An 18,267-nucleotide genomic window follows, 5' to 3' on the forward strand; every position below is an offset into this window, starting at 1 on the left:
TTAACCCCATTTTACAAGGCAGCTTGAAAGCACCTACTGGCATACCTCAACCCTTCTTGACTTTTTTTATATTTGGGGAAAAAAATTCAAGAGCTTGTATTTTTTAATAGTAAAAGCATGATTTACATTAGTTTAGTTGCAATAAATTAAATGTAACATTATCTATTCTTTTTCTTCACAAAGCTTTCCTTGAAATAAAATGGGTTATATAGATCGGGACATGCGATTTTGCAAAGTATTCAAATTATTTCAACAGGAAATTCTTAGATTACATTTTATCTAAGAACAGAAGCGTGCAAAGTTTTACAATAATCTTCAATTTTACACATTTTGAAACAAGATTAATTAGCATTAGTTTATGATTTAATTGAACCATTAATTTCCTAACACTTTTGAGTACCTGTGGAATTTTCCATTTCAATTTAGATAAGTTTCCTTTAAATAAATTCACATACAAACTGATTATTTTATCACAAATTATATCTCAACAAGATGAGAAAAGCCAACAAAATAAAATTGGTAATTCATTAATCCAAGCTCAAACTGGATCTGATTTTTGTCATCAGATTATATGAAGTCAAACGTATATTCTCACTCAGAATTGAGTTAACACTACTTCCATCAACAGCAATTTTGCAAGTCTTTCATTTCTGGAGATACCAGGTCCAGGTGGGTAGAGAAAAAGGTTGGCATTCATGCTCAGGTCATGTTCCGAATGGCTTTGGCAGGTCTGGTGTTAATTTCATACCCAGATCTCAGCACCAGATCAGGCAGTAGAGTTAGCGCAATGGTTAGCGCAATGCTATTACAGCACCTGCGATTGGAACCAGGGTTCGAATCCACGCTGTCTGTAAAAAGTTTTATGTTCTCCCCATGTCCGCAAGAGCTTCCTCTGGGTGCTCTGGTTTCTTCCCATCATTCAGAACATATCAGGTGTTGTAGGTTTATTGGGTTTAATTGGACAGCACAGGCTGAAAAGGCCTTTTCCCATGCTGTATGTCTAAATTTAAAAAAATAAAGTGACTGGATGGCAACTTTACATATTGGAAGTGCTTTAAATACTATGCAAAAGATCAAATGTTCACCTTTCACAAACAGACAACATTTGTAATCATTCTAAATATTAATTTCTAAGATCTTCTTTCAGCAGTTAGAAGTATACAGATGAAAAAATTATCTCCTTAATTGTTAAATATCAAATCTGCATAAATGTTGGAAGATTTCCACTGAAATGGGAGACAAGATCCTTAATTATATCAACTCAATACAGTCCATCCTGCACCCTTTTCATTCAGTTTGGTGGTCAAAAGAAAAAGAATTATGCACACAAATGGGAGGAAAAAATATTTCTTTAATCTGAAGTTTTGACTCACTGGCGTACCTGTAAGATTACAAGTTACCTTTCAGTATGACACCCAGAGCTAAGTCTTACGGGGAAATAGATCAGGTTTTTGAAAGATGGAACAACAACAACCTTGCCCTCAATGTCAACAAAATCAAGATGATTGTGGACTTCAGGAGGAGTCAGGGGAAGGCAACCCAGTCCACAGCAAGGGCTCAGTAGTGGAGATGATCAAGAACTTCAAATTCTTGGGCGTCAATATCTCCAAGAATCTGTCCTAGAGCCTCCACATTAATGCAATCACAAAGGCTCACCAGCGGCTATACTTTGTGAGGTGTCTGAGGAGATTCGGTATGTCATAGTAGACTCTCATAAATTTCTACAGGTGTATCGTGGAGAGCATTCTGGCTGGTTGCATCATTGCCTGGTATGGAGCCGCCAACTCTCAGGACAAAAATTCCAGAGGATTGTTAACTTGGCCTGCGACATTACAGGCACCAGACTTCACTCCATCGAAGACATCTACACGAGGGTGCGGCTTAAAAAAACAGCCTCTATCCTCAAAGGTCTCCCACCACCCCGGCTATGCCCACTTCACTCTGCGACCACTGGGGAAAAAGGTTACAGGTGCCTAAAGCACTCAACGGCACAAAGACCATTTCTACCCTACCTACTGCCATCAGAATTCTAAATATCAATGAACCAAAGACACTGCCTTACTTTTCATGCATTTTTTTTAATAGTAACTACACCGACCTGCGCAACCTCATCCAACGTACCCCTACAGCCGACAAGGTTGTCATCCTGGGCGACTTCAACGCTCGTGTCGGCAAAGACTCAGAAACCTGGCCAGGAATCCTGGGCAAGCATGGCGTCGGCAAGTGCAACGACAATGGGCGCCTCCTGTTGGAGCTCTGCGCAGAACAGCGGCTTGTCATTACAAACACCCTTTTTCAGCAGAGGGACAGCCTTAAGACCACCTGGATGCATCCCCGATCCAAACACTGGCACCTCCTGGACTACATCCTGGTGCGAGAAAGTGACAAACAAGATGTGCTCCACACCAGGGTCATGCCTAGCGCGGAATGCCACACTGACCACCGGCTGGTTCGCTGCAAGCTCAACCTTCACTTCAAGCCAAAGCCCAGGAACAATAAAGCCCCCAGAAAGAGGTTCAATGTTGGAAAACTGCAGTCAGACGAAGCGAGAGGAAACTTCCAGGCAAACCTCAAAGCAAAGCTCGACGTTGCAACCCGCCTCACGGACCCGTCCCCTGAAACCCTCTGGGATCAGTTGAAGGCTACCATACTGCAATCCACTGAAGAGGTACTGGGCTTCTCCTCCAGGAAAAACAAGGACTGGTTTGACGAAAACAGCCAGGAAATCCAGGAGCTGCTGGCAAAGAAGCGAGCTGCCCACCAGGCTCACCTTACAAAGCCGTCCTGTCCAGAGAAGAAACAAGCCTTCCGTCGCGCATGCAGCCATCTTCAGCGCAAACTCCGGGAGATCCAAAATGAGTGGTGGACTAGCCTCGCCAAACGAACACAGCTCAGCGCGGACATTGGCGACTTCAGGGGTTTCTACGAGGCTCTAAAGGCTGTGTACGGCCCCTCACCCCAAGTCCAAAGCCCGCTGCGCAGCTCAGACGGCAAAGTCCTCCTCAGCGACAAGATCTCTATCCTCAACCGATGGTCAGAACACTTCCAATCTCTTTTCAGTACCAACCGCTCAGTCCAAGATTCCGCCCTGCTCCAGCTCCCTCAACAGCCCCTAAGGCTAGAGCTGGATGAGGTTCCCACCCTGGATGAGACATATAAGGCAATCGAACAACTGAAAAGTGGCAAAGCAGCAGGTATGGATGGAATCCCCCCAGAAGTCTGGAAGGCTGGCGGCAAAACTCTGCATGCCAAACTGCATGAGTTTTTCAAGCTTTGTTGGGACCAAGGTAAACTGCCTCAGGATCTTCGTGATGCCACCATCATCACCCTGTACAAAAACAAAGGCGAGAAATCAGACTGCTCAAACTACAGGGGAATCACGTTGCTCTCCATTGCAGGCAAAATCTTCGCTAGGATTCTACTAAATAGAATAATACCTAGTGTCGCTGAGAATATTCTCCCAGAATCACAGTGCGGCTTTCGCGCAAACAGAGGAACCACTGACATGGTCTTTGCCCTCAGACAGCTCCAAGAAAAGTGCAGAGAACAAAACAAAGGACTCTACATCACCTTTGTTGACCTCACCAAAGCCTTTGACACCGTGAGCAGGAAAGGGCTTTGGCAAATACTAGAGCGCATCGGATGTCCCCCAAAGTTCCTCAACATGATTATCCAACTGCACGAAAACCAACAAGGTCGGGTCAGATACAGCAATGAGCTCTCTGAACCCTTCTCCATTAACAATGGCGTGAAGCAAGGCTGTGTTCTCGCACCAACCCTCTTTTCAATCTTCTTCAGCATGATGCTGAACCAAGCCATGAAAGACCCCAACAATGAAGACGCTGTTTACATCCGGTACCGCACGGATGGCAGTCTCTTCAATCTGAGGCGCCTGCAAGCTCACACCAAGACACAAGAGAAACTTGTCCGTGAACTACTCTTTGCAGATGATGCCGCTTTAGTTGCACATTCAGAGCCAGCTCTTCAGCGCTTGACGTCCTGCTTTGCGGAAACTGCCAAAATGTTTGGCCTGGAAGTCAGCCTGAAGAAAACTGAGGTCCTCCATCAGCCAGCTCCCCACCATGACTACCAGCCCCCCCACATCTCCATCGGGCACACAAAACTCAAAACGGTCAACCAGTTTACCTATCTCGGCTGCACCATTTCATCAGATGCAAGGATCGACAATGAGATAGACAACAGACTCGCCAAGGCAAATAGCGCCTTTGGAAGACTACACAAAAGAGTCTGGAAAAACAACCAACTGAAAAACCTCACAAAGATAAGCGTATACAGAGCCGTTGTCATACCCACACTCCTGTTCGGCTCCGAATCATGGGTCCTCTACCGGCACCACCTACGGCTCCTAGAACGCTTCCACCAGCGTTGTCTCCGCTCCATCCTCAACATCCATTGGAGCGCTCACACCCCTAACGTCGAGGTACTCGAGATGGCAGAGGTCGACAGCATCGAGTCCACGCTGCTGAAGATCCAGCTGCGCTGGATGGGTCACGTCTCCAGAATGGAGGACCATCGCCTTCCCAAGATCGTATTATATGGCGAGCTCTCCACTGGCCACCGTGACAGAGGTGCACCAAAGAAAAGGTACAAGGACTGCCTAAAGAAATCTCTTGGTGCCTGCCACATTGACCACCGCCAGTGGGCTGATAACGCCTCAAACCGTGCATCTTGGCGCCTCACAGTTTGGCGGGCAGCAGCCTCCTTTGAAGAAGACCGCAGAGCCCACCTCACTGACAAAAGGCAAAGGAGGAAAAACCCAACACCCAACCCCAACCAACCAATTTTCCCTTGCAACCGCTGCAATCGTGTCTGCCTGTCCCGCATCGGACTGGTCAGCCACAAACGAGCCTGCAGCTGACGTGGACTTTTTTACCCCCTCCATAAATCTTCGTCCGCGAAGCCAAGCCAAAGAAGAATATTGTAAGATGGTTATAATCTGAATGTTTGCTCTATGACGCTGCCACAAAAAACTAAATTTCATGACTTGTTCATGACAATAAATTCTAATTCTAAACTCCAACCACAGACACTTATTTAGGGATCAGTAATAAGGACATTTAGTGCAATAACTATCACCTTAATCTGGACAGCAGATCTAAAATGGAAAATAATATGAAGTAACAAAACCTGGGTACATCATGGTGAATTGTAATACACCTTGTGAATAGGATTTATTTTTAAGCAACACTGATAAATCTTTCATGTAAAAGGATGACCTGGTTTTGCCTAGAAAGCCAAAGAAAAAATCAGTATTGCCCCATGGATACCCAGGGAACACCAAATTATTTCTTAAAAGGACATAAACTGTATTTTATGCTTTCTACAGCTTTGTCACCCTGAAGATTTATTGCTAGCAGCAGGTCCCTCTATTTGCTGAGATGTCAACAATGAGATCATACTTGCTTTCTCTCCAGTTCTAGTTTGGAAATGGTTGATGAGGACATTACAGAATCTACAGACTCTGCCTGCCTGAAGTAGGCTCAAGGTGGATAGTATGGTTATTTGGAGGAATAAAGTGCCTCAGATAGCACTGGAAAAATTAACATGGAAATTTTATCAAGGGGGACTTGGATTGCCTAATTTTAAAAATCATTATAAAGCAACTCAATTTAGATTTTTGTCCCCTTGTTATTAAACCGATGAAAAGATTGCATGGGTGCAATATGAAATGAGTAAAATAGGAGAAAGTAATTCTGAACATATTTTATATAAATGGCATGAGAGATTATTGAAAGGAAAATTAGATCCACCAATTTTGAAGCATATACTTAAAAAGTGTGGAATGGAGTAGATGTAGAAAGAGGAATGATCATTTGGTTAAAATGATATTAAATCAAAATCCTTTAATTCCTTTTATGGTTAATAATCGTTATTTCGATGTTTGTATAATTGTGGAATAAAAAAAATAATGGATTGTTTTTTGGGATCTGTTTTTTTTTACTTTTGACCACTTGAAAGATGAGTATAATATACCCCATAACACTTCTTTTTTATTATCAACTTAAATCATATTTAAAAAGAAAGTTAGGGGGGAATTTCAAAGTCTATTTGAATATCTAATAACAGATATGTTTCTTGGAAAATTTATTGCTATTATGCATATCAAATTACAAGAGACTGTTCAAAAAAAGGATTTATTTAAATCTAAATCCAGATGGGAAAAAGATTTAAATATACAGATTCAAGTAGTATGGCCAAAATTATACTATGAAAGTGTAACTAATACAATAAATGTTAGGTATCTTCTCTTTTCCCTCTGTCTCCTTTTACAGGACAAAAATCAATTCTCACCTTTCCTCTTATCATGTCCAATTTATGCCATTTTTTTTCTGGTCTCTACTCTTCCCCATCCCATTCTTTCCTCCCTCCCACCCCCCCCCCCCCACCCTTCTATACAGAGATCTGTCTTTTTTTAAACTCAGACCTTAAAGGGCTCAAAACCTCAGTAATATACAAGGTGAGACCAGTCAAGTTCTTTCAGCATCTCCATTTAGACTTTTAGAAATTATAAACTTTCATAAAGGTATTTGTCAAGAAAGTCAAGGAAATACCAACTCCATCTTCTAAAGAAATTTATGGAGTATAATTGTGTCACAACTCATTACAGATGACTAGAAGATCACTTGGAAAAAGCCCCAATAAAGGTACATCATCGTCGAAGCAAGAGATTGCAGGGATGTCAGTTTCAACCATGTCAATAACTCTTGTGGTGTTGATAACTGTTTAACCCACCAGTTCTTCCATCAACACAACTCCAAAACAGAGGTGACAATAGAGATTACAGAAAAGTTGATGTATAGGGCTTCTACAGCCTCAGTTTTTCTGAGCCTGCCCGTCACAGATCACCCAAAATCTCATTGTTAACTGAAGGCACAATGACCAGAGTTTCTGGGTTGCCTTTAAGTTCATCACAATGGGCATATTACAAGACTTCTGGCTTTTCTTTCAGGAAACAGCACAGCTAATAGCTTTAGTACCGCATTCTTGCTTTCTCTCCATACTCTTTGACTCTTTCACAAATAGGGTCACATCCAACTCGATTTTGAATCTAATGGACTGACCTCAACTTTGTGATATGGAATTCCACAAGTTCACAATTTGAGTGAAAACTTTTCACTTCATCTCAGTCTAAATGGCTTACTCCCTTTATCTTTCATCTGTAACCCTTTCTCAAGACTTCCCCACAAAGAGAAAATTCTTCCAGCATCTACCCTGTCCAGTCATATCATAATTTTAAAAGTTAATAATGAGAAAAATCTAATGACCTGCAAACAATTTCTAATACTTGGAATGGAAATTTCACACCTCGGGGGTGAGTGGGGGAGGAAATCACCCCACCCCCCGCCCCCCCCCCTCCCCCCCCCGTATCTCTGGAGATACTACAATGCCAAAATTTAATTGTAAAACATGACTTAAATATCAAATGGCAATGAAAAGAATGCAGGAAAAAAATCAACTTGTTAATAAGTATAAAGCACATTTAAAACCACCCACTTCTCATATTCAAGGCTCTAATTTGAAGACAGCAAAGAATAAAGGAGAATCAAGGAAGATTGAGAGAATCCCTCGGACTCCAACTATGATTCCAACCCACAGGTTAAACCTGACCCAGTTTCACCAATAAACAAGGTTGCTGGGGTATTTGTGATGAATAGGAAACACATCACCATTCAAGAACCGAGATCAAAGTCATCAAGCCACAACAAGCTGCTTTGTTTTGGTTGTGCATTCAAGCTCCATGCCACCAAGTCGCAGAGACAGCCAGGTGAGCAGATGATCAATCTTTAATGGTATTAGCTAAAAGATAAAAAAAATGGTCAGTGCAGAAACGCAGTTATCTGGTCTCATTGGAATACCATTAATATCTTTTCCTTCCATCTCACAGGCAATTTAATGCGCCCTACAATTGGTCATCCTACTTTTCAAAGATCATGTTTTACATTCTGAAATGAGTTACCATTGTTAAATTGATTGAGTCACTGGAATCTTCAAAAATGTGTCACTTTCTGGGAATCTTCAAAAATATGTCAGTTTCTGGTCACAAAAACTACTGGAACCTCTCACAATAAGCTGTAGTTTTGCAACTCCATCCCCTATCAGAAGACATTTAAAGAGGTCAGTTGAAGTTTATTTTAATGTGAAGGCAAGAGAGAGTTCAAGGAGGAGAGAGGTGGAAGCAAAGAGTAATTGGATACATTGCTATGAAATATTTATGCTCCCAAATGTCAGAATGCAGAAATAAAAATATCACAAATCTCCGAGCCACCTGCAGATTTCCAGCCTGCTTTGGGATCCAAGGAGAGAGGGACTTGGCAATCAGGATCATAAAAAAACTCTCTCAGAAAATCTGTCTTCAATAAATTATCTTCTTGGGGGCATTGGCGAAGGACCTCACTTCTATAGAAATTTTAGCCCTTTTCAGATGCTGCTTTATTATCAACAAGACCAGAAATAACAAATTCCATGGAGAAACAAAAATCATAAAATCCAAAACTCCAAATTATCAAAAATAACTTTAGAAAATTTGACAAAAGTTACCACAAAATATTAGCACTCCTTTTGATAGACTAATCACCCTACTTGAAAATTAATTCTACTGAATCACATAACACAAATTGAAATTTGACTCTCAGTCACCAAATCAGTGCAAGTTCAAAGAAAATGATAAAATATTATTTTTCAGCAATGTAAATGGTCACAGCTCAAGGGTGGGACAGTACACAAGGCCATGGGCAGACATGTGACCACAGGAGTGTGACCCACAAATGAAATGGTTGGCCACTGGGAGCTCACCGTGGTTTCGAGCAGAGGTGCTGAGCAAAGCAATCTCCCAGACTGCGACTGGTCTCTCTGATGTAGAGAATGCCATGAAGGATGCACCGGATGCAGTAAATAAGTCTTCTGGACATACAAGTGAAGTGTTGCTTCACTTGAAAAGGCTGTTTGGGGCTCAGACTGTGGTGAGAGAGGAGTTGTGGGCGCAAGTGTTGCACCTCCTGTGGACACGGGAAGATGCCGGGGAGGGGTGCGATGGGTGGGGAGGGAAGAATGCACAAGGGAATCACGGAGGGAGCAGTCCCTGTGGAATGCCAAGAGGGGAGGAAAGGGAAAAATGTGGTGGTGGGATCCTCTAGTAAGTGCCGGAAAATTCCGGCAGATGATGTTATCGATGCTAAGGCTGATGGGGTGGTAGGTGAAGATGAGGGGGATTCTATGATGGTTGCATCTGGGTGGGGGGCAGAGGGGGGGGCTAGGGTAGATGAGTGGGAAATGGAGGAGATGCAGATGAGGGACAAGTTGATAGTGGTGGAGGGGATGCCAGATTTGTGGAAGAAGGCAGACATTTAGAAGCTCGGGACTGGAAAACCTCATCTTGGGAACAAATGCAGCGGAGACGGAGAAATCGAGAGAAAGGGATGGAATCCTTGCAGGGAGCAGGGTGTGAGGAAGTGTAGACTGGGTAATTGTGGGAATTGGATGGTTTGTAGTATACATCAATGGAAAGCTTGTCTCCCAAGATGGAAACAGAGATCCAGGAAGGGGAAAATGTTATCAGAGATGGATCGTGAGTTTGAGATAGGGGTGGAAGTTGGATGCAAAGTGGATGAAGCTGAAAAACTCATTGTGGGTGGAAGAGGCACCCACAATGTTGTCTATATACCAGAGGAGGAGGTTGGGGTGGGGGGGTTGGGGGTCCTTGTCTGTGTATATAATGCATGGTAGTGGAAAAAAACTGTATACAATGTACACATTTTTACATTTCTTTACTTGTTTACAACTGACTGTGCAATAAAAACAAACAATAAAGTGCAAAAGTAAGAGTCCTTAAATGAGTCCCTGATTGATTGATGAGGAGTCTGATGGTGGAGGGGTAGCAGTTGTTCCTGAGCCTGATGGTACAAGTCTTGTGGCACCAAAACCTCTTTCCTGATGGTTGAGTTAAGTTGATTAGAAAATAAATGAAAATGTTGGCCAACTCATTGCTCAGCAATAACATTGGAAATCATAAAGACATTATCCAATAACTTGTAGTTAAGATTAACAAAACACCTCCTGGTGATGAGTCACATTTCCTTAAGCTGCCACTACCCAACAGGGTTAGAGTTGCTCAGCCAAAAACCACTCTTAACAATCTCAGCACAGTAAGAGCACCGCTGTTACAGCGCCAGCAACTCAGGTTCAAATCTGGCGCTGTCTGTAAGGAGTTTGTATGTTCTTCCCGTGTTTGCATGAGTTTCCTCCGAGTGCTCCGGTTTCTTCCCACCCTTCAAAAAGTATGGGGGTTGTAGGTCAATTGGGCAGCATGGGCTTGTCAGCCAAAAGAGCCTGTGACTGCTGTACATCTAAATTTAAAATTTAAAAATTACATGCCAAAAATTTCACATTCATTGGAATTTTGAATGATGTTAAATAGTTACAATAGGAATCATCTATGATGTCGAACAATATGCATCAGTTCAAGCATATGTAAAACATAGCCTATAATAAATCTGGCATTATGCAGTTTGAAACACTGATAGTACCTGCTGGAAACAATGAGTCACATATGGAAAAACAACCAACCTAATGCCAGTAATACTTTATACACCTAAAGATATGAAAATTAATTCATATGCTAATTATCATAGCACAAATTTTTTTTTCCCCTCTCGTTTTCAGAGCAAATTGCAAATTCAGAAGGATTATGTTCAAGTGCAGATCAATTTTCCATCAAAGGCTTATATTAACAAGTTTCTCAGGATCCTGAAATGGTCATATCTGAGATGTGGCAAGAATGATAACTTCTTTCTGCTGGACATGTATATAAAAAAGTTATTAATTTTGGACATTAGTCAGGAGAATTTCTGGGCATGAAAGTGTGCAAAAACATTGCAAGATTCAACGACAAACACTTGAGGTGTCGAGTTGGGAGGGTTGATGGTCTGTGAAGATGAAAGCAGCATGTGAGGAACTGATACAAGATGTGGAAAGGTTGTTTCTTATGGACAACAAGAAGGCACAACTTCAGGATTGAAGACGCCTGCTGAGAAGAGATGCAGAGGAATTTCTTTAGTAAAGGGTGGTACAGTACAACTCCAATTATCCGAAATGGTTGGGACCAGACTCATTTCAGATAAACTTATTTTCTGGAGAACAGGTCATTTTTTAAAAACAGCCCGGTAGCATCAGCAAATCACTTGTAACAGTGTTTAAACAACAAGGTAAGGCTTTTTAATCATTAAAATAACGTTTATTTCTCACCAAAAAATTGCTGGACTCTGGTGATCACTGATATCTTCCTACCGAAGCTCCGCTTGTGCCAAGGGCCTGCTGCTGCCGGGAATCCGAGGTCCCTGCTGCTGCCGCCGCCGCCGGGAGCCTGAGGTCCCCAGTCAGTTCAGCTCCAAAATAATTTTGAATAAGTGAAGATTTTGGATATTCTCATTTATCCAAAATTTTTCTTATAAGTTGGATAACTGAGGATTTTGGATAATCAGAGTTGTACTGCAAATTCATGGAACCTGTTGTCCCAGCCAACAGGCCATGATATTGGAGGTATTTAAGGCCTGGTCAATTAAGAACCTATCAAAGGTCATGGAGAGAATTCTCAACAGTGGTGGAGCAGACTCAATGGGCTGAATAGCCTATTTCAACTCCTATGTCTTGCAGTTATGGTCTTGTGGTCCAATCAAAATATTTAAAGAATAGTTAACTACTCACCCAAAAAGGAAACAATACCTGAGGTGCAATTTGCAATAAAAGTTAAATTGCATTACTCTACATCAGTGGTTTTCAAACTTTTTCTTTCCACTCACATACTCGCCTTATGTAATCCCTTACTAATCACAGAGCACCGATGGCATAGAGATTACTTAAGGGGGTATGTGATGGAAAGAAAAAGTTTGAAAACCACTTCTCTACATTGTATTACTCTGCAGACCTAAATGAAGATGTTCAATTCTTGCGTTAAAAATGAATTTATAAGTTGTCTTGAAGTTACGATCTCCAATGATAACTATAGAATTTTGAAGTACATGGTATTGAATATTTTATTTTAATTTTCAGAGACTTGTAAAATTCAAACTATATAATCATCTTTAATCCTCCCACTTCCCCACCATCCCCCACCCTTGAACAACTGAAAGTAGCCATTAAATTACATTGATACAATTAAATTAAAAATAAAGTTTAAAAAAACGAAACTGAAACGTCACCTGCATCAAGTCCCACTTATTTGATCACATTCATTTCCCTGCTGGGACAGAATGCTACAATTCCCCTATTTTGATGGAGGGGGACTAATCAAACTGAGTGCCAATATATTTCAAGTAAGGTTGCCACACCTTAACGAATGTATTATGTTTCTTCCTTAGATTGTACGTGATTTTCTCCAGGGGAATGCAACTCTGCATTTTTACATTCCATCATGTGGTATTTAGTTGGGAGTCAGACTTCCACAAAACCGCTATACACTTCCAGGCTACTGCCAAGGCGAACTTCACGAACAAAGTTTGGTATTTGGACAGTCTAAAACTAACATCCCCAGTATCTCCCAGAAGTCACACTTCTGGATCCTGTGGAAAATCCACTTGGTAAATTTTTATATAAGAATGTCCCCCAGGGTCTTCCCAGAAAGATCTTACCTTTATACATAGCAAGTGGAGTGGACAAAAGTTCCATCTCCACACCTAAAGCACATTTCTGAAATTTCTGGCTTTGGTTTCTGTAATTTCTGTAGTGTGAGGCACAACTGGTGCACGAAGTTGTACTGCATGAACCTATATTTGGCATTGATGACTCCAGTCACACTATCCACTCACAGATCTTGCCACCACTCTTCATTGATTGTTATGCCCATGTCCAACTCCCATCTCTCCCTCAACCTGTGTAAGTTTGGCTTCTGGACCTCACTTTGGAATATGTAATACATTTTAGAGATAAATTTACACACATTCCCCTGTCAAATTAGAATCTCCACATTACTACATCTAAGTAGGGACATAGATGGTCCCAATTTTTCCATTAAGATCTTACCTTTTAGTTTTTCTTTTCCTTTTTTCTATAGATAAAATTAATGTATTTAATCATTTTACCTATTGTAATAAAATATTCAAAATAAAGAAAGATTTTATTTGCAGATAGCTTAAGAATGTTCTATTAGACAATTGTATTTGTTTCTCAATTGCTCGAATAACATGAGCTATCTTCACTTACAACAATCCTCGATACACCTGATCGCCTTCTGGCACCAGGATTTTATTACCCAGAGTCAAAGGTGTTTTTGGAGATAACCCCACCTTCAATTCAATGCACTGATTTATCCTTTGCCGTATCTGAAGTACCTGCTTTAGTTTGGGGTTTTGTGTTTTCTTTGAAATTAATATAGTGTCCCATTTATATATAAACTCTCCTGCTACCTTTTCGCCCACCTCACGTGTGTCCAATTTGTGTCCAGGAAGGGGATTTAAATGCCCACAAGAAGGCATTAAATATCTGGGGAATAAAAGTGGACAAAGATTTGTGCAATTTAGACAAACTTAATTATCTCCACATGCTTGAAGATTGAGGAGGACCTTGCTAAATGGAGGACTCTGCCCATAACACTGGTGGACTGAGTTAACGGTGTCAGAATGAAGGTATCTTTTCAATTGTTACCCATTTTGTTCCCCCAGGGCTTTTTAAGATGCTCAACAAACTGTTCTTCTTTCCCATTTATGACAACAGTTCTAGTCTGAAATGTTAACTATTTCCAATAGACACTGCCTGACCTGACGAGTGTACGCAGGATTTTTTAAATTTCAGATTTTTATCATCGGCACTTATTTTTGTCCATTTTCAAAGGAAGTGAGCTCCATGTCATAGTCCCATTGCTCATCCCCAAAAGGCTATAAACATTCAGCCAAACATGTTGTTCACTTTGCCGAAGGTAATCAATGTGCAGAAAAAAAAATCAAGTCAATAAATTTACAAAGCAGAATTGTTCAGTATCTTCATGCAATCGCAATGTACTTGCCAGTTCTTCCTTCTATTGCTGCCATTACATCTGGATAAACACTGCAAATACTATTACAATTTGAGGAACTAATAAAAATTTCAGTACCAATTTTAACTTTTTAATTCAAAGCCTCCTTCCTTTCTTGCACCCTCCTGACACAACAACCAGAATCTAACATTTGCAGATAATGACCATGCAAAAACACTAGTATTTGATTTTGAAAGATACCCGTATCTATTAATTTCTGTGGTGACAACTGAGCTCTTTCCATTAACATGAAACATCATTTGAAAAGGCCGATAGCCCATCAGCTTCAATGTCATCAAGGGGGAAAAGCACACAATCACATTAAAGAATTCTCAGTTAGTTTAATGACCAGCAAAAAGCATAATTTTAAAATTTACCAAAATGTATACAAATGACACATAGAAACTGAAAAAAGTCAGAAATCCCATGTGAAATATTTACCATAAATAAAATTATGATTTAGTATGCCATTGAAGTCTCTCATTTTGGTTCATGGTGCACAGAGCATATTCAAGATTTTTATATCAGGTATTTTGTAAATAACCAATTCATGTCAATTAGATGTGCATACAAATCTGTTAGCATTAGTACCTGCAGAGGAGCACTGATGGCAATTTAGAGATTTCTGTTAAATGACACATGCTTGGAAATTGCTGAAAATTTCAGAGGAAACAATGCAACAACACAAAGGACACAAAGGGTACAAGAGTATTTTCTATATTTAGACGTCCATTAATACACTTTTTTTGTAGTTCTTTTTTTAACTCAGCTAACCAAGCAGTTAGCGCATTGCTATTACTGCACCAGTAACTTGGTTCAAATTCACCATTTTCTGAAAAGGAGTTTGTACGTTCTTCCCACGTCTGTATAGATGCTCTGGTTTCCTTCCACATTCCAAAAACATACCGATTTAGTAGATTAATTAGTCACATGGGTGCAATTGGGCAGTACAGCCTCCTGTTACCACGCAGTACCTCAAATTAAAGTTTTGATAGCATTAATTCTCCAGCATTTTATGATTAACACCTAATTCTGAACCTTTCATTGGATTTGCTTCAACTCGTGAATATGAACATTCTATCAAAACATTGAACTTTCCAAAGCATGCGATCTCAAAAGTTAAATATCTGATAAACACTTGCACAGGTGATTATTTTCCTTTCAACATCTTAGCACAATGGCAATAAATCAGTAGGCTGGTGGAATGACTCCCTGCAGAGCCAAACATTTTAACAATCCCTTATTTGATGAATTTGTAGCATTTTAACTTTATTGGAATACATTCAGTGTGTGATAAAAGCGTGGTTTACTTTCCTACCTTGCATTCTTGTTACTTTTGATCTTAGTGGTTGCCATTGACTTGGGTTTTTTTTCCTTTGCTTCTTTGGACTCCTTCGGATCTTTCTTTTCTTTTGGTTTTTTCTTCTTTTTCTTATCTTCAGTTGAATTATCCACTGCCGTGCCAGAGATTACCAATTGGTCAATCACCTTGGGAATGTTCTGCTCACCCCGAGCTTTAGCTTTAGCAATGGCCTCAGCCACAATACGATTGGCTTTCTCTTGCATCCGCTGCTGATCCAGTGACTTCTGCCGCTCTTCTCCACTTGCTAATTGAGAGTTTTGCCCACCAATCTGAGTCATGTCTGACTGAGTATCAGCTAGCGAATTTGAAAGCAACTGAAAAGATGTGAAAGATAATAAAATAAATTCAAGTCTCAGCAATATAGCTTTAAATTTTAATCATCAAATTACACCAGATAACATAACTTTTTTAAAAATCTACACGCAACAAATTTTAACCCATTCTCAAACTTGATTGAATTAGCAAAACATTAGGAAGTGCACAATTGGGTTGTTTCTCAACAGTTTATTTTACATTATCTTGAACAGCTCAATATAAATTTCTAAACTTCAGGAGTTTGTAAAATGTGATCTCCCCAGGAATGCTACTGTGGCTCACTTAGGGAAAAGAAGTGACTTAACAATAAAATTAAATAACCAAAAAAGCCATTAAAGTTGTAAAGGTTTTCTTTTTTATTCCCCATTCATGGTGATTTTTATTTACAACATTTGTCATAAGCAGAGCACTGATTTTTGTTGATTTATAATTGCCTTCTGTGGTGGTAATACACTTTACACACGAATGTACAGATTAAAAATGTGACATTTGCGCACTCAACTTTTCCCTTGATGTTAATTAACCACCTTCATCTTTGGCGACAGAAGTTTCACCTTAATATAAAACTTTGGTTTTTATTTAATGTTTAGAAGAATTAGAACATGAAATCAGGAAATAAAATTTATGGATGAGTACAAAAAAAGCCATCAGACAATATATTTGAGTAAATAATGCAAACCAACAATTCATTTATACCAACTTCTTGAATTATTTGAGCAATGGTCATTAAGGGAGAAGAAAAAGAAAAAGAAAATTAGCATCACAGTTAGTTTGCAGCAGGGAAGACTGCCAACCAGTCCATGCTGGCTCTATGTAACAGTAAAACTAGTCTCGATTCCCATTATAATTCTCTTCCTTTAATTAACCAGTTTCTTTAATCTCTCAAATTAATCTACAACTATCCCTAGCATTACATTCTAGATCCTAACCATTCACTGTTCAAAAGCTTTCAAAATGTACCAGGGGTGTAGGTTAATGAGGGTAAATTGGGCGACACGGACTCGAGGGCCATAATGGTTGTTACTGTATCTCTTCTTTGGCTTGGCTTCGCGGACGAAGATTTATGGAGGGGGTAAAAAGTCCACGTCAGCTGCAGGCTCGTTTGTGGCTGACCAGTCCGATGCGGGACAGGCAGACACGATTGCAGCGGTTGCAAGGGAAAATTGGTTGGTTGGGGTTGGGTGTTGGGTTTTTCCTCCTTTGCCTTTTGTCAGTGAGGTGAGCTCTGCGGTCTTCTTCAAAGGAGGCTGCTGCCCGCCAAACTGTGAGGCGCCAAGATGCACGGTTTGAGGCGTTATCAGCCCACTGGCGGTGGTCAATGTGGCAGGCACCAAGAGATTTCTTTAGGCAGTCCTTGTACCTTTTCTTTGGTGCACCTCTGTCACGGTGGCCTGTGGAGAGCTCGCCATATAATACGATCTTGGGAAGGCGATGGTCCTCCATTCTGGAGACGTGACCCATCCAGCGCAGCTGGATCTTCAGCAGCGTGGACTCGATGCTGTCGACCTCTGCCATCTCGAGTACCTCGACGTTAGGGGTGTGAGCGCTCCAATGGATGTTGAGGATGGAGCGGAGACAACGCTGGTGGAAGCGTTCTAGGAGCCGTAGGTGGTGCCGGTAGAGGACCCATGATTCGGAGCCGAACAGGAGTGTGGGTATGACAACGGCTCTGTATACGCTTATCTTTGTGAGGTTTTTCAGTTGGTTGTTTTTCCAGACTCTTTTGTGTAGTCTTCCAAAGGCGCTATTTGCCTTGGCGAGTCTGTTGTCTATCTCATTGTCGATCCTTGCATCTGATGAAATGGTGTAGCCGAGATAGGTAAACTGGTTGACCGTTTTGAGTTTTGTGTGCCCGATGGAGATGTGGGGGGGCTGGTAGTCATGGTGGGGAGCTGGCTGATGGAGGACCTCAGTTTTCTTCAGGCTGACTTCCAGGCCAAACATTTTGGCAGTTTCCACAAAGCAGGACGTCAAGCGCTGAAGAGCTGGCTCTGAATGGGCAACTAAAGCGGCATCATCTGCAAAGAGTAGTTCACGGACAAGTTTCTCTTGTGTCTTGGTGTGAGCTTGCAGGCGCCTCAGATTGAAGAGACTGCCATCCGTGCGGTACCGGATGTAAACAGCGTCTTCATTGTTGGGGTCTTTCATGGCTTGGTTCAGCATCATGCTGAAGAAGATTGAAAAGAGGGTTGGTGCCAGAACACAGCCTTGCTTCACGCCATTGTTAATGGAGAAGGGTTCAGAGAGCTCATTGCTGTATCTGACCCGACCTTGTTGGTTTTCGTGCAGTTGGATAATCATGTTGAGGAACTTTGGGAACATTCTAGATCCTAACCATTCACTGTTCAAAAGCTTTCAAAATGTACCAGGGGTGTAGGTTAATGAGGGTAAATTGGGCGACACAGACTCGAGGGCCATAATGGTTGTTACTGTATGTACATGTATGATATCACTAGTTTCTTTCACTGATCTCCCAAAATACAAGAGTCCACTTTATTACTTTCCTCATCCAGGAAATTCTCAGCCAAGCTGATTGCTGCAATTTACGTTCTACCTTCAGCTAACG

General features: G+C 41.0%; 1 protein-coding gene across 6 annotated transcripts in view; it reads right to left on the bottom strand.

Annotated features, from left to right (window-relative positions):
* Positions 1 to 18,267, bottom strand: part of chd7 (chromodomain helicase DNA binding protein 7) — a 283,290-nt gene that overhangs the window by 187,253 nt on the left and 77,770 nt on the right. For all 6 annotated transcript variants that reach the window (XM_069921414.1, XM_069921413.1, XM_069921415.1 and 3 more), the window contains exon 3: positions 15,342 to 15,700. In XM_069921414.1, the coding sequence (XP_069777515.1) occupies positions 15,342 to 15,700 (359 nt within the window). The remainder of the gene's footprint in view (positions 1 to 15,341; positions 15,701 to 18,267) is intronic.

This window comes from Narcine bancroftii, chromosome 2 (assembly GCF_036971445.1).
Source record: "Narcine bancroftii isolate sNarBan1 chromosome 2, sNarBan1.hap1, whole genome shotgun sequence".
NCBI lineage: Eukaryota > Metazoa > Chordata > Chondrichthyes > Torpediniformes > Narcinidae > Narcine > Narcine bancroftii.